This window comes from Epinephelus fuscoguttatus, linkage group LG7 (assembly GCF_011397635.1).
Source record: "Epinephelus fuscoguttatus linkage group LG7, E.fuscoguttatus.final_Chr_v1".
Taxonomy (NCBI): Eukaryota; Metazoa; Chordata; class Actinopteri; order Perciformes; family Serranidae; genus Epinephelus; species Epinephelus fuscoguttatus.
The window spans coordinates 9,541,660-9,563,092 of record NC_064758.1 but is presented as its reverse complement, the minus strand read 5'-3'; the positions used below and the strand labels follow the sequence as shown (position 1 = coordinate 9,563,092).

At 39.8% G+C, this 21,433-nt stretch overlaps 1 protein-coding gene across 3 annotated transcripts in view; it reads left to right on the top strand.

Moving 5' to 3' along the window:
- tafa5l (TAFA chemokine like family member 5, like) overlaps window positions 1-7,276 on the top strand; it is a 72,147-nt gene extending 64,871 nt beyond the window's left edge. The window contains exons 4-5 of one of the 3 annotated variants that reach the window (XM_049582027.1): window positions 1,671-1,713; window positions 5,036-7,276. In XM_049582027.1, coding sequence (XP_049437984.1) covers window positions 1,671-1,694 — 24 coding nt within the window. In that variant the 3' untranslated portion in view covers window positions 1,695-1,713; window positions 5,036-7,276. Of the gene's footprint in view, window positions 1-1,670; window positions 1,718-5,035 lie in introns of all 3 variants that reach the window. The other 2 variants (XM_049582025.1, XM_049582024.1) reach the window with 2 other exon arrangements.
- The last annotated feature ends 14,157 nt before the right edge of the window (window positions 7,277-21,433 follow it).

Here is a 21,433-nt window from a genome sequence, read left to right as displayed (position 1 = left end):
TGAACTGTGAAACTTTATCATTTATGCACAGTGCTCAATGTTTACAAGTGGCGATGAAACGAGGGCACCCCGAGCTCAGAGACTAGGTCCAAATGTTTCAATTTCACCACAACATAAGCAATTAGAGAGGCGCTTAATAGTGTGCTCCCCGGTTTCTCTCTCTCTCTCTCTTTATCTGTGGATCTCCTTTATCCCTCGTGCCAGCGGGAGATGAATATGTCTTCGATGTCCTTGGATTCCTGTCTTGTAAACACCATAGGCGGTGAGCACTGTTTACCAGTGTGCATGGCAGGCAAACAGCCGGCTCCGTCTCCTGCACAGTTCGTCCCGTGGGGGCAAACTCACCTTGTTACCCTTTTAATTAGTAGGAGCAGTTAATAGTGCCGGCCACTTCTGCCGCCTCAGCACTCTGCTCTGACTTCAAGAATCCCTCCAATCGATAGGAGGAGTCCGACTGAGACAGGGTAGCCGAGGGAGAGGTGGGGGTCCTATTGAGAGAGCAGCTCAGGTACATTCATGATGTTTTTGGGAGAGAAATCAAACAACATACTATTTTCTTTGAAGGAACCCTTGGGGCGAGTGTATCAGTATCTATTCTTTCTTTTTTTTCTCCTTGTACATTTGAAGGGATAACAAGGTCTCTGGGTTCCTCATGCACATTCCCTCTCCCGGTTTCTCCTCTCCCACATTTCCTCCCCTTAAAAATGAATGTAATCAAAAAGCTAAGGGTTTGCTCACCAGTTTCTGTTGTGCCCTTATAAGCTTTTATCCCTTCCAACCGCTTGCCCCCCATGCTCATTTCTTTTCTTGTTTTGATTTAAAGATGCAGTGGAAGTACTTAGCATTTAGATGACATGCTGCCGGAGAGGTGTGATGGATCAGCGCCTCTTCAGAGGACTGAATTTCATCGACAGTGCCTGGGCTGTTCGGCCGTTCGGGCAGACAGAGCGACAGATCGCAGGACGACAGGCCGGGCGGGCAGCAGAATACCAAGTCCACTTCGCTGCTGCAGATAGCCTGGCACAGCCGAGAGGAGAGCAGCGGCTGCTGGGAATGCCAATGCACTGCCCAGACAGCCGTCTCGCCTTGGCTCCTCTGATTGGCTAAACAGACCATTAGCTTCCTGATTATGATTAGCCGAGTCATTATCTACACAAAAGTGGCTCATTCACCAATATTAAGAAGGCAAGGGAGCTGTTTTCTTCCTCCGGTCAAGGGGAAAACAGCGTGTTTTCATGTGTTCTCCTAAAGATGGATGTAGGAGGCAAGAAGTTGTTGTTCACAGAGAAACAAAGTGGAACACTGTTTATCACCCTGCCCTACAGCTAATGTGATAAAAATTTTCTATCTGTGTGATGCCATAGATGGAAGAAAGGAAAGGTCTCTCAATCGTTAACGCGGATGATGAGGTGGCCATTACTCGCTCGTATTTTCTGGTCGAGGAGAGAAGTGGCGTCCTCAGAGGTCATAAAAACTGGGAGAGAACAAAATAACCTTCAGCTTCCATCGTCTTGCCTTAGATATAATTGGAAGACATGCCATCTGTGCTTTTAAATGGACATATGCTGCTCTGCGTCTAAGGCCAATGTGCTGAGGGAAAGTTGAATAAAACGTTAGTGAAGGCTGGCCCTCTGTTCCTCCGATTCTGACCTTCTACTTTTCTTTTCCAGCCTTTGCCCAAGGAGCCATCGTAGGATGCAGAGAAAACAGCAAGTATGTGAGTTTTTTAATGATGTATTCTATTCTAATTTGCATATGGAGTGTACAACCCAGCTTCCGTTCACCGTGACATACAAGCAACCAAAGACATTTGGGTTTTTGCATCTTTTTGAAAGCAGAAATAATAACTCTTAAGGGAAACTTGATGAACAGCAGAGTCCATGCCTTGATTCAAAGTTATACAAAGGTTCAGTGTAGCTCAGACCCTGAATGAATCAGCCATTGGTGAGTATTCATTATGTATTTTTTTAGTGCTGCTCTCACCACTGAGCTTAGATAAAGATCATCCAGGACTTGGTGAAGATACAATGGAATCTCCCATTTCTCAGGATGCAGTCACTTTGATGCTGCAAAAAAGGGAAATCAAAGGGTTTTATTGGAAGTTTTGAAATTCATAATGAGGGAAACTAAAAAGCCCCACTGTGGTTACATCAAAGGAAAAGGCTACTTCAAGTGTCCAGGCTTCCTTTTAGGACAAAGGTAGAAAACTGATAATGAATGGAAGGATGTTCTTGACAAAAGCAATAACCAAAAGAAAAAGCTACATTTTATAAATCCTTTTCTAAACGCCCTGGTAAGAGACTCCTAAGACTTGGCTGCATGCCTTACATTCCTCCAAGCGGATATTAAAAGTCGGCAGGTAAACTAGAGTTGGGAGCAGGCTAGCCTGACTCCTCTGGCAGGTTAACTTTACTTCTGCAAACATTTTTATTTTCTCTAAAAGACTAGGAAATCTAAAGATTAAACTAAATTCCTCTCCCAAGAACATTGACCAAGCATCTGCAGAGCTTTTATATTCTGCAAAACCACAGGCATTTGGAATCTGCATGGTTTATGTCTCCTAGCCAATATTCTAAGATTGATTTTCCCTCTTCCACTGAGAAAACAAAATGAATCACGCACAATTACCAAGGACAGGGAGAAAAGGGGAATTGGGGGCGTCATAAATATTTATTTGCCAGCCCTGGGAATTTGTGCAATTCTGTGTGGATTTGCCAACTCATATTTAAGTGTCTGAATGATTTATATGGGCAGTCCTGGGTGTCACATTTGTCCACTGTCACCGTGAATCATTTATGTATTAACATTTATGGATTTATCCATATAACATATTCATGGCAGAGTTCTATTATCATTCAAATGGGTTTCTTGATCAAATGATTGGCTAAATTAAGTCATTAGCTACAGAGTTTCACTGGAGGTGAAATGTATTCCATGTGGAGAGGAATATATTAGTACATACAAGTATAGACCAATCCCTTTACAGAATCAATCATGAAATTTGCTTTGTTAAGGCTCAAATAAAGCCTCTTTCAGACACCTGATACATAAAATTTCTGCATTTATGTATCTGTTTGAGTAATGGCTTTTTGTCAATCAAACATGTCCGTTATGAAAATGTTCAGCATTATTCAGATCCTTATGGAAAGGCCATCATGCACGCCCCATGTTTGGCACCTCAGCTGCAACGGGCACAACAACAAACAGCAATGAGTTCAAAAGTAATATCAAGGAGGAAAAGTGTTTTTTTTGTTTTCATTACAGACCATCATGAGTGTTAGGGATGCTCAGCATCTTCTCACAGTGAGGACCCTTATAGTATTTGTCATCGGTTCCTTCATTTATTAAAGTTCACATTACAAGAGGTGAAATGTGCCAAAAGTAGAACTCTGCTTCCTTTTTTAAAATATCCAACGGTGCATGAGCAGTGTATGATAAGACATTAATTTGGGGCTCTCATTTAATTCTTAATTTGCTCACATGCTGTATGTGAAGAGTTTTGTTTGAGCCGGCTCAAATGAAAATTGAAAATACAGGGAGGGGGTGCTGGACTTATTAATACTGTGTTATTGTTTTTTTCTGGTCCTGCATCATGAGGGTAAAAAAAAACAATAATATCCTCAACAGCTTTAAATTGGCTCATTCAGTGTTTTGTGGTTTATTGAACTGAATTTATTTTTGATATTAAAAATCAGATGAGGAAGCACTTATTGAATCTGACAGTAGTCTGACACAAAACAGGTGGTTCTGTTGTACAAGTATGCAATCAGTGGTTACCAAAAGGGAAATAAACTCCCCCAGAAAGTTGACGCACTCTGCTTCACTGTGGTACAACAAATAAAAAAGCATTTATTAAAGTGGATTTTGTTTTCTTTGCGTTCAGGAAATACTAATAAAGTGATTTAATACATTTATTACCTCTCTCTCTCGCATGAAAACTGAATGTTTCGGAAAACTTCAACCCCCAAAATGACAATTTGCATATCAGTAAGTCACCCCGTGTTACACTGAATTTGTGAAGAAAGCTTTGTTTTTCTCATATGCCTCCACAGTGAACAGAGAATCTAAAGTTGAAGTCATACAGTAGGGGTCCACTAACTATAACAGAACTGTATCAGAACATTTACAAACTATGAGTTCTCATGCAGTGTAATCCAAGTCTCATTTGTCCACTCATATACTCAGTCCTTTTTTCAAACAGACAGCCCTTTCTGACAGGGAACTGAAATAAAAGCAAAACTTATTGATGCTCTCTTCAAAGTCAGACTTTATTCACAAATATAGTAATTTTACCTTGCTAAACACGAGACCTGCTGGTCTACCACTGCCGCAATCTGTAGTTTATTTATGTTATTTTCTGACTTTGGTGAATCTGAGCTAACCTTTAAAAACACCAAAGTAACACAATAACACAAACTAAGTAACCGACAGAGGTAGTAGACCAGCAGCTCCTGCATTCAGTTGGGTAAAATTGCTGTTTTTCTCACTGGAGTCTGGCTTTGAAGAGGGTATAGATAACTTTCACTGTCATTTTAGCTATCCATCAGAGAGACATGTCTGACAGTAAGGTAATGTAATGTGTATGGGAAGTACATACGTACATATGACTGAACAAATGAGACTTGGATTATATTGCATGAGGTGTGTGATAGTTTTTAAACATATATTTTTTTACAGTTTTGCTTACTTCAGTTCATCAAGAATTTTCACATTTCAATAGATATACAAATGGTCATCTGGGGATGGTAAGAATTCCATTAATCACTGTGAACATATAACCGTATTTTGTGTCGCAGTTGCCTTTGTGTTCATGTGGTGGTATTGAATTCAGAGTTGTCTTACATAAAATGTTACGGAAATGTTAACTACGTCTGACCTGCTTTCCAGCGGGACTTTTACATAAAAGTGACTCTGGGCCTTATTCAGATATTAGACATGGAAAATTGTTGGCACAATTATGTAACAGGTTTGTTTCAGCTTGAAGCTCATGAAACAACTGTGTGTTGTAATTCTTTTCTTATCCGTTCTTCCATAGGTTCATAGACATCCACACTACAAACGGAACTGAGGCCAGTCACTTCACCAAAACATTGTGTCCATTCACCAACGAGACTTAACAACAGGTTTGAAAAAAAATAAAAAATAATAATCCAGAGCTTCTCCAAGCACCACAGTGAAAGACTCTCAGCACACTTCTGAGAACTCTGAGAAGTCTCAAGTGAGCAGCATGGTACACCGTCGGCATTGAATCTTCATAGAACAAAATCCCTGTGAGGAACATTTATCAACAGGGCAGTGGAATATTCATTGAAGTACATTACCGTTTTTCCTTTTGTCCTTGTTATCCAACATCGGGTCTGCAGGGGAAGGCTCCTTGAAGGTTTTTTTGTACCTTTGTGGCTTGATTTAGACTTGTCAGAAGGTCTTTCAGAAGTCGGCCCCTTCATCTTCTTTACTATCCCCGTTATGAAGCTGTCCAAGGGTTATACTCCAGCCAAGTTTCTTTAATGACAGCTCACTGCTAAGGACTCGTGACTTTACGGAGTGTCCACTGGATTCTTCTCTCATTTGGTTGGGTGAAACTTTACGTCTCCAAAATCTCTGCATACACAGGACAGACGTTGTAAAAAAAAAAAAAAACAACCAGACAAAAAAAAACAAAAAAAAACGCATGAAAGTCTTTTGGAATGTCACAGGAGACGTCAGAGATGAGTTGACTGTCTTTACTCAATGACTGAAGGTCATGATGATGAAATGCGGACAATTTGGACAACTTAGCTTATAACTTATGTTTTTTATGTGGTGCCAACATAGACTAGAAGAGTAGTTTTTGTCAATGAACCTCACACATCTTGTACACACCACTGGGAGCATTTAGCAGATGTGGACCCCTGGCTCATTTTAATGGTCTATACTGTGTGTGTGTGTGTGTGTGTGTGTGTGTGTGTGTGCGTGTGTGTGTGTGTGTGCGCATGTTTGCATCTCTCCATGTGTGCATACAGTATGTGTGTGTATGCTTGTGTGCTTGTGTGTGAGTGTGTGCACATCCAGAGATACACTGTGAAATAAGTCATATCCGATGCATTATTCATACTCTTGTATATTTTTGGGACACGCCCAGACCAGAGCTCACCATCTGGCAAGAGAAGCATTTGTGATTTTACAGATGTTGGATCTCATTTGAATCTTCTCGGATGAATCCTGGGTTTGCCTTTTCTTTTCTTTCGTGTCTTTTCTTTAGTGCATAGAGATATTTATATTGGGGGAAATATTATTGAAACTGGGGACAGATCTGCAGTGTGTCACATAAGTTAAATTCTGTAATTAAAATCAATTCATGCGTGATTAAATGTATTCAAAATCCTTGTCTAAATCAACTATATTTTGATATGAAATGTTTTGGCCAGCTGGACGTGCTATTTGCTGATTTCAGATGCTTGATATATTTGAAACTATGTATATATATATATATATATATTCAATCAATGTATTTTATGTTCTGTGGGTCTCATTCCAAGAGGAGGTAAAGAAAAGGAGGAGCACAAGAGGCATTCTTTCAAGAGAAGTACAAAAGGTGGACACAATAATACGAACACCAGTAAGATATTTCAAAACCACAGAATAAAATGAAACACAACCCAAATACCACAACGTAACAATAATAACCTAATTGCTGCAGGGTGATTGCAATAGATCGCATAATATTGTACAGGTGTTCCTGTTATTGCGTCTACCCCCTGTTTTTTCATTTCTTTGTACTAAAGAATCCTGTACATCTCCATCTTAATGTATGCATTTGAGGATATAAAGAGAGCATCCGCTCCTGGGAGCTGCGGAGTGTGTATTTGGTGTGTGTGTGTGTGTGTGTGTGAGTGTTTGACGGGTCAACAGTGGTCTCTGTAGTGAGAAAATACCAATTTCCACCTGATCCCATACTTTTGATTTCATGCTGCCTTTATTCATCGCTTCTTTGGTTCGCACTCACCGTAAATAAATTGTCCCTTTGATTTGAGTCACTGTCAATGCAGGAACTGACACCGCAGTTGCACTCAGTGGGGCAGTGGCAGAGTAGATTTTGATTTTAGCAAAAATCTAAATAAGAACAAAAACAACAAATATCTAGACCTCTACTTGTAAATTGGTCTAAAAATGTCAGCATCTGACAGTGGTTGTGCATTTTCACCAGCACATATCGTCAGACTATGTTCTCCAAGTCCTAGCACTGAGCCGCTGACTCTCAAGCTCTGCTGCATGGTGATGGAGGGGTTATCTAGGGCCCCGAGCTGAGGGAGAGTCCTGATATTGTCAGGGCCTTAAATGCCTTTTGTGGTCCTCAAATGTCTATATATAAATATTTCATACTTTTATTTCACACTGTCCCTGTTTTGAAAGAAAACTACAATACTACAGTCCAATTATTTCCCAAACAGGGACACGGCAACAGTATCTGAGACAAATGGGAACAATAAAAAGGACAAAGTTTTTCTGTGAAGACTAAATGAAACTGCGTAACACTTTCTATGAAGCCTTTGTGTATGATGTATTATAATGCAGTCTACTGCATAATGCATTATAACAGCAGAATATTACATTGCAGAAGTTGACGCATGCCCTCATGTGAGGGAGAGTGCACCATACACGCAAAGTAATGATATGAGGTCTATTTTGTCAGGTTTTCGTACTTAAATTACATACAAAATTTCCATCAAACATAAACTATATTAGAGTAAATTAGATAACATCTATGTGCTATAGTTACATAAATTTTTATAGTCTATTAATTTGATTTGACAGACTATGAAAATCTATGTCACTATGGTGCATAGATGTTATCTAATTTAATCCAATGAAGTTTATGTAGATACTGTTAAATTCAGTCTATTTCATATATGTCTAATTATTTGAATTAAGTTTATGGAAATTACCATTAAATTACCATTTGTGAATTTCAAATATGTTGAATTAATTAAATTAGGTTTAACTTATTATTGTTAATAAAGTCTGTGTATTTCAAATATGTTGATGAGCATCAGTATATTTGAAATACACAGAATTTATTAACAGTAATTACAGTAAGCAAACATTAAACATTATTTTAACTATGTTGGGAGCCTTTTGTAGTTATCACAAACCAGCAGTTTTAAGTGTAGAAATTGTAAATTAATCTACATGGGAGCATACAATTCAGTATATATGGAAAGTTATGTTTATGATAATAAATTAATGATGAATACATTTTTATTTTGGTTTACAACTATGCCGCTTTCAAAGAAATCCCTCCTGAAATCAATAACTGATGATAAAATCAACACAACCAAGTAAACCCTAATGACTCTCAGAACTATCTATTTTCTTCCTGCATTTAATACCAAGTTACAGACCTCTTCCCAGGAAACCTTGAAGAAATCATTAATAATAGGCCCGTAAAATAAAGCGCCACCATGCTTTCTGTTGCCATTATTCTGTGTTCTTCTCCTTGACAGTGTCTGTACATAATAGAATATAATAGAAATGAGTAATATTTGCTGTAAGAAAGGTGAAAATGGTGAAAATAGCCCAACATGCAGCATCATCAAGAATATTATGTGCTCCAGTTGGCTGCAGAGACTCTGAGACGTGTGGTTTCTGCGGTTGCTGCCGAGCCAGTGTTCCCACTCAACTCCCACTCACTCAGAGATGTTCTTTCAACGAGGCCCTGCTGCTGCTCCCTTCCTTTTTCAATGTCTGTCTTGCTGTCTCAGGGTTTTGAATGTGGGTTACTGTCAGGATCAACAAATGGTACGAAGGTGGTATCCGGCCCCCTGCCATCTTTGGTGCTGCACTGTAGCTATGTTTGCAGAAACCCTTACTTTACCAGAAGTAGACAATGAGCTGTCCTGAAGATGTTATGGTAAACTATAGCTGCACTCTATGTACTCTGATTGTAGGAAGAACCATAATGTTCGTCAGACCTTATTATCTCTAATGCAAATATGGCACTTTAGTCTAAGCTGTTGTGATACTTGACCTTATTATTATGATCATTCTTATGATGCCTTATGACCTTTGTTAGTTATAGGTTGTAAAGGCATATAGAAAGTCTTATGATGCACTCTAAATGTTATAACATATTAGTGTAGGCTGTACACTGTAGGTATCAGACACTGCCCAGCAAACATCATGACATCGAATGACCATTGTTTCAACATCCAATCAAGACGTCCCACAATGGTTCAAAAATAGTCCCAAAGTGAAAGTTGTACAGACGTCTGTGACATTACCTGGCGATCAGCCGGCCCCCTTTCCTGAGCGCCCTGGCAATATCGAAATATGACGCTGTCGCAGCAGAACAATAAAGCAATGTTGACCAACACAGGACTCATAGCCCAGTCAGATGAGTGGAAGCTCTGTACTGTATCCATTCATCCACCACAACTCTCTGCTGAGGTGGACTTTGTTGCTCTTTATACTGTGTCACCTGAGTATTTGGCAGTAATCCCTAAAGTTTACTTCCCCCATGTGCAATCAAAGACAGCTTAGATAAAGACTTCTGGCTCTTACAAACACCACAGGCCTAAAATGATGAGACAGGAACATTATTTACATGTGTATAGATATACATGTTTGGATATGGAGTGGACATCACGGTGTGGCCATCGGTTCACAACCATTTCACAGTCAAACAAATCAATTGTTAATAAATGGTGTTAAAAAACATATATGCATTTGTTTTTTCATAGCACTATTATGATCAGTAGGTCCTTGTTTGTAAGAGAGAATCTGACTGGACCATTATTGCACGTGAAAATAGCGTCACCATCTTGCTGCCTGCCTCATAACCGCCTTTGGCATCCTACCGGGACCATTTTTGGCCAGGGACACAATGTCTGACCAGTGTTTGCTGGTTACGGGCTTCATGTAAATTTTTACCAGAGAAAAACCTCCCCACACAGATTATTCCCAGAGTACTAGAAGAGAAAATATGATTACAATTGCCAATTAGCATTTGCAATTGGAAATGTGTCCAGTAACTGATGAATAAAAGAGTGTATGGAAATGTATTTGAGTTGTGGATGGACACAAACAGAGTAAATGGTTGTGTGGGAGAATAAGAGGGTCTACAAGTCAACACTTATGTATGAGAACTATCTTTCTGAGCTACACATCTCAGGTTTATCAAGAAGCTTCAGTTTGTGTCAGTGTCAATCCCAGATAGCAACAACCATCATGCAACATAATAACACCTGACGCTCGATCAGTTCCAGTCTTACAGGCCGCTTTTCTGTTTTCAAAAAGTAATTGTGTCTGAAGTGTTGCAGCACTGTAGGCCTTTGTCATTGTACTTCTGTTTTGCCACTGAGTCCTCCACATCCACAATAGATCCCTGACCGAGCCTAATGAGACACAAACACACCCCCGAGGCTCAGACTGACTTGCTAAACACAGCGTTGTCGAACAGCGCCGCAGTGTAGCGAATTAGCATTTATGCCCACATAAAAATCCATTTACTGATCCATTAGCTTAGCATAGTGCTAATGAGTTGCTGTTGATGACTCGCGAGGGACTTCAGTTAGCAAGCAAATCGTCATTAAAGGGAGACATGAACAGGGCAACAGCTTCATACATGTAAAGAGTACATGGCCTAGGCTGTAGAATACTAGAAAACTAAAACTTACCCCTCTTAACTCTTTTCGACATTTTCTTTCATCTCTTCTAAAATGCTGCCCAGACACCTGCACGTTCTGTCTTGTGGGAAATGGAAGTGCTGCTGTCACATGAAATCTGTTGTACCATCCCTCAAACTAACAATGGAGGTGGCTGCACTCAACAATTACAACCTGTCCCAGATAAGCAGAGCAGCACTGGCTGCAGAAAACACTTCATCCTTGGTAAGTGAAAAGTAGAATATATAATCAAAGGTATCAGTGAACTGAGCCCTAAGCTGCTGCTCGTATCGACCGAAGAGATTTCAGGAGTGATTTCTTACTTTTATTTTCTTGGTCCTTGCTCTCTATTATTACAACAGACACTTCAGTGTCAAATTCAGATCTGCTTAGGTGAAGGTATGTGCAGTGCAGCACCACGCCATACCCGCTTGACACCAATGAATGTAAAGAGCAGACATGCAGCTGAATTAAATGTCATTCACACCACTGAGTGATTTCCTACGAGGAGGGAAGCAGGCGGAATAATATCAGCGTCATCTGAAAATGTCTCCTTGCTGCCAAAGCCTCTTAGTCCAGGGCCCTTTGTGGTGCTTCCACACTGAAGGGGAGTCAGCTCCGGGGGGAAGATGAAGGTATAAAATGGTCGTTTTGCTAGAGCAACACAAGCTAATTTATCATTCTCCAGGGGTCAGGCGACGCTCCCTTGGTTGTGAATTTTAATGTTGTTTTTTATGGGTCTTAATAAACTCTATTTTGCTGCGAGCGTTTATGCAGAAGAGCACAACATCCTTCACTCGGCTCATTTAGTGAGTCAAGGAGAGAGGGGCCGGAGCCAAATTTAACCAATGAAGTCATCATTTTCTAACACTAATAGGACACGGTGAGGTGAAATATTGAAGGTATTGGAAAAGTTACGGGAGTCATTCACATGTTTCCTGAAGATCCACGCTGCACAGCCATGTTCAAATTGTCTAACCCAGAAAATTGTAGGCTACTAATTATTGCTCAGAAGTAATATTTAAACAGTGATGTCATGCCATTATACTGTAGAAGCATTAGGCAAAAAGACATTTCTCACAAATGCAATGTGAAAATGCCTTGTGGTGATTGTTGCTGATTGGTGCTGCACAGTATAAATGTGCGTGCATATGCATGTGCACGTGTTTACAGGAGCTACAGGAAAACTGTTCAGATGTACCTATATCACATGTCAGACACAATTTCTAGTATTTTACTCTGAATGGTGTTGAACGTCCAGTTGTCTCTTTGCTGAAGCCACTGACGTTCTCTGAGGAAATCATAACATTACATCCACTTGTTGTCCGCTCCATCATTACCTGCCATAAAACTCTACCGCAAATGTCTCCCATGTTTGGTTGACCTTTGAGCTAACCCTGACCTTAACACTTTGATCTGATGTGATGATGCTATCACATCAGATTGGAGGAAACAATTAAAATTTGCACATTTTAATTTCAAATAGTCATCCTATTAAATGTTGTTCAAAATTTAAATGTTCAGAGCGCCCATTATTTATGGTAAAATTGCAGACTCTTTTTTGTCCTACCTCTAAATACGGGGTGCTGCAGCACCCTCAGCACCCACCTTTCTATACCCATGAATCTACATACAACCTTTCATCAAAAAAAAAAAAAAAGTGAATAAGGCCCAATGACTTTCCCTCTACATAGTGCCAGTTTCCACTCCACACAACAAAAACCTATTCAGACAAAGAATATCTAAAGGGTTAATGTTAACTACATAATGCATCAACTAATCAGACCCCAAAGTTGATGTTAATGCTAGCTGTTGTGGCTAGCCCCGTTCTGTTACTAACATATGGCATATCAGTTACATTACCATCTTCACTGTATCCCAGCTGCTGAGCAATCTCAAGCCATATATTGTCCTTTATGTGGTTGTTGTTGTGATAGTTGTCGTGGTGTTATTCGTATAGTATGAGGTGTTCCGAAACCAAATTAACAACCCCATTTTGACAGCAAGCAAGCTATGACCTGGAGGTGTGACATCAGCTGGAACACAGGATTTCATTGGCCAAACATATTTCTGCAGGCATAAATCTGCTGAAATCGAGGTAGGATTTAGTTTTTAGATTACATTGCTATCTTAGCAATCACATACCAGAAGAAGAACTGGTGTTAGTGCATCTACACAGAATTAATGGTAAATTGTCTTTAAGTGCCAGGCCGCCTCTTGGACCGTCCTGAAAAAGCAAAGTCAGGGGTCACGTATTGCCATTGACCTATTTACACAGCAGGAAATTCACTATGATGAAGGTATGGATCTCCACACAGGCCTACTGACTTGTTTATCGAATTTTAAAAGGTTGAGTGGCACCATTTAACACTGGGGTCAATTCATCACATGATTGCTTCCTGCCACATCTGTCTCACTGAACCCCAGCCCTGCATGCGGACAATTAACAGACCTACTGCTGAGGACTCCGTTGTTTACTTGAACGCTTTTTGCCTTTGGACTCAACAGCAGCTAGTGGTTTCTGGTACCCACACAAAGAGAACATCCAGATCACAGAGGACACTGTGTACTCGGGTGAGGAAATGAACAAATGTACGTTTTATTGCAACAACACAGAGAGGCTTAAAGTCAAGTGCAAAGCCTCATTGGATATTTGATGTCAGCAAAAACATAGGAAACTGTTTTCAAGGACAGCTTTCAGTCAAATGTATTTCTGAAGATGAAATGAAACACAATGAGTGAGGATATCAACAGCACTGGAGCTGCAGCATGTTAATTATGTAACTGTGTTATCCATTTACAGTAAGAAGAGGAGAGTAAAACAATCTTGGACTATAAGGCTTGTTGACCAGTGGACAAACATAAATGTCAATGTGTGTATGTTGCATTAGTTGACAGTCTGCAGCGATTAATGATTGCATTGAATAAAGGAATATCAAATATAAAATGTGATTTATCAAACTAATTTACATTTTTAATGAGCTTATTATAATATAATTATTTTAGAATTAATGTACAACAAATATTTTTTAAATTAACATATAAAAAAATTCTTATGTACCCCCTGCAGTACTCCAAAGTACCTCTAGGGGTACTTTGATGTACCCCTGTACCCCCACTTGAAAAACACTGGATCAAATGAGCTCTATGCGAAAGTCAGGGCGTATGAGTTGTCTAGACACGGTTTACAGCATGGAGATGGCTCAGTCAGGGGCTAACAGCTAACAGTGCTAACTCCAATAACAGTTCTAAAACAGCAACAGTGCTAACAGAGCAAACTGTGTTGACCAGGGGGCAACCACAGGTTGGGTGCTACATTTCACAGGCATCATGTCCAGTGGCGGCTCCTGCCAAATTTCTTAGGGGGGCAATTGTTGTGATGATGGCTGAGGTGACCCGCTCAGTAGGTAAATTTGAATTAATTTGGCTCTGCAATGACTGAACAATCCACTGTGGTCATCAACAGACTAATTTTCATCAGTTTGCCCACACAAATACCTTTGAATATGAACAGAGACCTGTTCTACCATTAATCAAATAAAATTGAGTAAGGTATTCACTGAGTCATTGTCAGTCTTTATCAGAAAACATTATAGCTAAGTGGAAATTCATTTTGTGTTCTGATTAAAGAAATAAATGTGTACCCTACAACTTAATACAATGCACATCACGTAGTATCACTGCTCTTTGACCTGACCTGAACAGTTTTTGTTGTTGTTTTTCAGTTTCAGTTATATATTGGGGGGACATTTTGAGCACTGGGGGGGACGTGTCCCCCTCAATATATATGGTGATTACTGCCCTGTCATGCATGCATAATTAGGCCTCAGTTGTCTGGGTGAAGTGCGCTGGTCTTGACATACAAAGTTTGATGGAGTGTCAGCTGGACAATATGGAGATATTTGCATCTTGAAAGCCGGACTACAAATGTGGATAGACAGGGAGAAACACATACAAGCCTAAGATGTGGTAAGATATGATATTCCTCACTATATGAAGTGGCTGACAACAAGACCTGTATAATGGATTGTAAAGAAATTCATTAGGTTTTTATTTTGTAGACAATTGAAATATATTTATAGCGTGATGGGATGACAGCACATAGAGAAGAACAGGTGTGAATTTGGACGCACTATGTGTTGTTCCTTTTTAACCTATATGGTTAAAAAGCCTCTTGGATCAGCTGGAAATGTTAGCCATGTTGATCTTGAATGTGACCACTGCGCAGTGGTGCTGCCCCATGTGATGTCGGAATAATCGGAAAAATGAGTTTCTGACCGTAAAGCAATGTTTCAGTGGAAACGGTTGATGATGTGTTTTTTAAACATTTTGAGTTATAAAATACAACACATCTTCTTTGTAATGTCCATGTTGTCTCCACATTAGGACTTAAACGCTCATGAACGCACAATGAAGTAATACGACTTTCGTATGACGAAAACACGTTGGGGCAAGCCCTCCCGGAACCCACAGAGATTGCATTGGAATGCTTGTATTTAGAAAAAAAGCCTTTTACATGAAAGTCTATGAGAGTGAATCGGGGTGGTTTCCAGCCAGGCTGATATCACCCCAAAGGGTCGGAACGCAACTTCACACTGCGTCTGATTGGATATTCAGAGGCAGGACGAGCTGTTTCAAGTGAAAATGATCAGAATAATCAATATATTGTGTGTATATATGACAATAATGATGATGATAATCATACATTTATTATCATCATCGTTCTTTTCTTTTGTAGCTCAAGGAGGGGTGGCGCCCTATCGCCCTCTATTGGCCAGCCACCCCTCATGTCCCAATATCAGCGATAACCACCATGTGAGCACAGTGCAAAGCAGCAGCAATGAGCTAGCCAGTATACACACATGCACGCATGACCAGACCAGCTTACCACAATAAATCACAGAGAAGCTCAGATTACAGCACACAGAGGTAGCGTTACTTTACTCTCTGCTCAGGACACCATTACTCCACAATATCTTGTATAGAGCTCGTAAGTTGCGTGTTGCGTGTTTCCATTTCCGGTACATGATATGACATAATGTATTTCAATGGCTAGATGACAATTATTTTCTGGTCCCATTTGAATTGTGCCATGAATTTCACATATGTTCTTTGTGAATTTTTAATACATTTTTTTGTGCAAAGAAAGCTACAATTTAGCAGGAAGAAGTCTGATACTGTTAGGTTTTATGTGAGAGCGCTTTGTGGACTACAGCACTTCGCTGCTCTCAATGTGTATGATATATGTCACCACTCGCACTCGGAACATGGCTGTGTCTCTGGTACACTTCACCGCCTCGAAAGAAAATCGAAAGAAAGAACAGCCGTTCTCGTTGTAGTGGTGACATTTGGGTAGGAAACACACCGGCATCTTGATCTGATGGCTCCATAGATCGTGGCAGAAGATGCAGCAGCAGCACTGTGAGTTGAGAAGTGGAGGGAAAGTGTGATGATGTGACGTCACATAGGCAATATGTAGTCTTTCTCATTACATTGTTTCCACAGCCTTTAACTGAAGAATCATACAACAAGCTGTCAAACTCTTAACATGAAAACATATTATTTAGACCCACACAAAACATTTGTGTAATCCAAGGCATTTAATGACTGGGACCAGAAAATAATAATTTTCTAGATTTTCTATAATTTTCTAGAGGTCCGATGGGGGTCTACCGGAAGGGGTGTGACTTACGAGCTCTATAGCAAATAATAGTTTGCTGCTATATAAATGCGCTGAATGTTCCATACAGAATCTTTACAACCTTTAATCAACCTTTTTTTTTTTACCATTAAATAACTACTTATAGCTTACAGTGTTGACCTGCTGTGATTTAAAAAAAAAAAGTCCTGTTTGTTGTGTGAACCAGTAGAAAGCAATTAATAATAAAAATCTTTATTGTTCATGTAATTATGTCAGTAAATATGGCTGAATAACCTGAAGCTGTCTATCCATTCAGAATTGTGCCTCAGTCCCATGACGGGTGATTAAGCAGGATCCATATTTGATCACCAGGACAAACTCCCTTTTCCATGCCTCCAACCAAAGAAATGAGATATCCTCAACTGTGAAATATGTAAAAGTAGAAAAAAAAAGTCTGTCATTGCAGGCAGTCTGTCATTGCCAGTCTTGATTAGCTCAAACTCTGCTGAGCTCAGTGTACTGTCTCGGCCCTCCTGACTCGAAGACGAGGTCCTCTGGGTTTTAGCTGTGACAGATTGAGGGTGTCAGGAGGGACTCCCAAGGGTGTGTGTTTGTGTGGGAGTGTGCTCACTCGTGCATGTGTGTGGTACCCGTTTAAGTGTGTGTACATGCATTTGCTTTTGTGCATCAGTGCATAATCTAATGTGTGTTCATTTGTGTGTATATGCTTGCTGCCCACATACTGTAAGGGTGTGTGCATGCTTGTGCTGTATTCCATGTACGTGAGTGTAAGCGTGCGTGTACATGTGGTTGGAGGCTGAGTGTACCCGGGCCAAGATCTCGTCTGTGAATCACATGTCTCCCATCAGTCTGACAGCATTAAGCCGAGCCCAATCAATACCCTGAGGGCCTCCAATCCCTGCAACTGAACGACACAGAGAGACACAGACACACCAAAGGGTGACTGAGAAAGGGTGAGAGGGGGAGACAAAGAGAGTGTGATGGAGAAATGACTTGTAAAGTGATGGATGAGAGCACTGAGTCCAAGGCTATGTTCACATTGCAGCTTAAGTGTCCCTTGTCTCATTTATGTCCTCACATTTGACTCACTCAGTCTGATGTTTTCTGAATGGCAAACAATATGCCACCAAATTGTTCATTTCCATCCTGACTGTATGAATGTGTCTCTTGCCTAACAATCAGATCCTGAAGAATGCAACCCATGTACAACTTGTATTAAAATGCTCATCAGCCATTTGAGCTGAACACAACACTTTGATTGTTGGCGGCACCGGAGATTTTTTAATTTGAAAGTCAATTTTGCCTTTGACGGAATTATGATTTATGGTGTAAGTATTACACAAAAATAATAACAATCACAGTTTTTCTTTTGTTTTTTTTTTGGTGACTGTGGGTGGGTGAGGTGGTGGGGGGGCACTCTGATAGGACTCTGCCTAATCCAAGTGCAGACAGAAGGCAGACAAATGCAGAAATAGACAACGGAAAAGCTGATGATGATAAAGAGTCGGCAGAGAAAGCTCAAAAACGGACTGCACACTACCTGCTCAGCACCCAACAGCAAGCAGACATAGTTTGCAACTTGCTGGTGAAGATGCACTCTAAATAAAAATGGTGCTAAACAGAACCCAAAAGTTTTTCTTTGACTTGTAATCATAGGGGAACCTGTTTTGGTTCTATGTGGCACCCATTTCTTAAAGATGTGTTATCCTCTGGACATAAACTATAGGCTGTTTTAATGTAGTGTTTTTATTCTTTCCCCACTAAACTAAACTAAGAGGTTCTCTATGAAGAACCAGTAGAGAACCTCTAAAGAATATATATTATAAAATGTTGAAGAACTATACAGGGGCAGTAAAGTTCTTTGTTTGGCAGAGGTACTGTATAGCACCTCAACCTAAGCCAAAGAACAACTGAGGAACCAGCATTTTTCTATGTGTACTGGAGCATTTAGCAGCTGAATAGCCTTATTTGCCTTCGAGTTGGTAGAGACCAAAAACAGAGCAAAAAGAGAGGCTCTAAATACATACTAATAAATATGTAAATATTTAAGTTTCAAGTTTGCCATGTTATCTTCAAAGCTGATAATACGTCAGTGTTGCAAGTGGCCAAAAAATCAATTTAAGTTTTAAAAATGTTGCGCTCACAGCACCTTGGCTAACTCTTTAGCATTAATAACTGGCCATAGACACAGTTCATATAGATGTATCGATCTTTGAGAATCAAAGATCAAACAAACAACAAGCTGATTTGAATGGTATGTAGGAGAATAATTAGACAATATGTGCTTAAAACTATGATGTTAAATGTAAACTTGAGTCTCCCACAAAGTACAGCTACTAAAAATTAAAAGGAACAGATACAATGACACGTTTATCAGTTCATGTTGGTTTGTGAAAAAGTTACAATTAATTGACATAAACAGTCAAAAAGTAGAGCCATCAGTGTGAAATGAATCTTTGCCAGATAGATAGATAGATAGATAGATAGATAGATAGATAGATAGATAGATAGATAGATAGATAGAAGGACAGACAGACAGAGACAGACAGATAGACAGATAGACAGATAGATAGATAGATAGATAGATAGATAGATAGATAGATAGATAGATAGATAGATAGATAGATAGATAGATAGATAGATAGATAGAGAGGAAGGAAAGGAAGAGAGGCAGACAGATCAAGCATGGTTTGCTTTGTGTCCCCTGGGGGCCCATGTCCAGATGGCTCATTGGAAAGTATCCTCCCCCCTCATCCACAAGAGTCCTGTCTCTCATGCAACACAGAGAGCTTGTTATTCCTCACTGTTCCTCCGTACCATGGTCTGTGGTCTACAGTCTGCAGGACCCATCATGTATTTCATGCATTCGTGGCAGTTGCTGTGTTTCTTATTAAGTCCCTGATCCCAACCAGAAGAGCAACTAAGGAACTTTGGTGTGTTGATAAGTGAAATCTCGTGTTTGAGCACAAATGTCAGCCCTAATAAAAACTTAATGAAACATATTACTCTCTGCAAGTGTTTGCAAGTCTCTGCAAATGATAAGGGGGAATATTCATCGTTGGTTCACAAATGGCTGAATAATTTTTTCATATCAGGAGGTGCACGCTTGGGATGAAAATTTAAATACTCTCCGTTCTTCGATTCTAAAAAAAAAAAAAAGTCCCAGTCAGCAGTGTTGCTTTTCATTCGGGTTTTTAATGTGTACCTCTTTGGCATGCAAATCAATGAGTTAGCAAAGCGGTGATTGGAATTCCACACATGTGGGCATTTGATCGGAATTTGCACCAAGATCCATGGGGCAAGTCGATCAAGGGTAATTCACTATGAAATATCCAGAGTTACGCTCCGGCGGGCGCATCTGGCCCCCGCCATTCATTTTGTTTAGCCATTCCAATGTGGCAATCAAAATGAATTAGCATGACAATTTTATTTCTGAAAAGGCTTAGGGTGGCCCATTTTTATTGATGAATTTCAATAAGGACTTGACAAAAGGTCCTTTGAAATTGACTGCCCACCCTACCCCCACCCCCCCTCCCGCTTCCACTTGACCTTCAGGTATCTGTGTCTCTTCTGTGTATGAATGTGGACACCATAAGTGTCCATATCAGCCGTAATCATTTTATATCACCGTCCAGAGCTGTATTAGTCAGGACTTCAGAAGGTAAGCACCCGAGATGATGAAAAGGATCTGAAAAGATGGTGATAACAGTCATAAATCTCCCAGTGTGTTGTGTTACAAAGCCACACTGCTGGTTCAAATGTGTTCCTCAATTTAGTGTGGCTTTAATATATCGTAATTTGGATGATTAATGGTAAGTTTTTAACTGTATTGAAGGTGATATAAAAATATAAAATATCACTTCTAGTTATAGTGTAGCATTTAATATTGTAGTGGTACTGTATGGATAAGCTACAATGTGTGACAAAATTTGAGCCAAAAGAGATTATACGTATGATACTCGAAGTCCAGATTTTCAAAAAGTTTATACTGGATCCACAAATAGACCGCAAAAACATATATACTTCCTGTTCTTTTGTTTTTTGTTTTGTTTTTTTGGGTCAGAAATTTGCTGCTCTTGTGTTTACCTGTAAGGCCCACTGAGATGTTGTAATAAATGTGATTTGATTTGACACCTATTAGAATTTGGGGGTCTCAAAGAATCAATTAAAGGAGATCATTTTTAAGAGTAATTTCATTTTCAGCTGCAAAACTTTCTGTGTTTTGTGTGGGAGAACAAGGGATTAAGTGAATGAATTTCAAATGAATTTCCATGCTGTAACTAGTGCTGAAATGATTATCACAATTATTATACTCAGTAGGTGATCTGGTAATTTTGAACATGGGGTACAGACCCCCCACCCCATCCAATGTCTAACTTGCATTATGATTCAGTGCCATTTCATTGGAGATGTACCTTGTATGACTTCATGTGACCAGTGAATTAATTGATTGCAATCAAGTATTTTACTTTTCTTTTGTCCCCTCAGTTTGGATTTGAGTGGGTATGTTTGCTCAAAATATGCTCTGTGCTTTGTCTCTTTTTAGAGCCAGTCTGTGTTTACAACATGCCATGTAACATGCCACCTATGCATCTGACTGTTGTCTCTGGTCTTTCTCCCGTGTGTTTATCTCACTCACTTGAAGCAGAGTCCTGCACTGGGTCGGGTACCCGCAAAAACAGCTGATTTGCGGGTGGTTTTTAAAAAAACATTTTTTCCTGGGTTCGGATCTGGGTGGAAAAAATAACATGCGGGTCGGATCGCGGGTTTTAGATAAACACATCAGTCATTAGTTCGGTAAACTACCAATAACTATCTTGGTCATTATTTGGTTCAGCTGTTTACACGCATTTCACCATCTAATAACACAATTTGTGATTGGACGACAGAATCAACATGGCTGCCACTGTCTAACAAGCGCCGCTTCCAAAACAGTAAATAATTATTTAGGTATTTGAGAAATAAGTGGATAAAACGTACAACTATCACTTTATAATGTTTCTGAAGTGTTTCCCTGATGGATTACTTCTCTCCTCGATGGATTCTAAAAACACGTGACGGCTCGTAACTGCTGAACGTCGCTCTGGACAGAAAGTAAGTCTATTATTGGGCTACACATTTAAAGTTC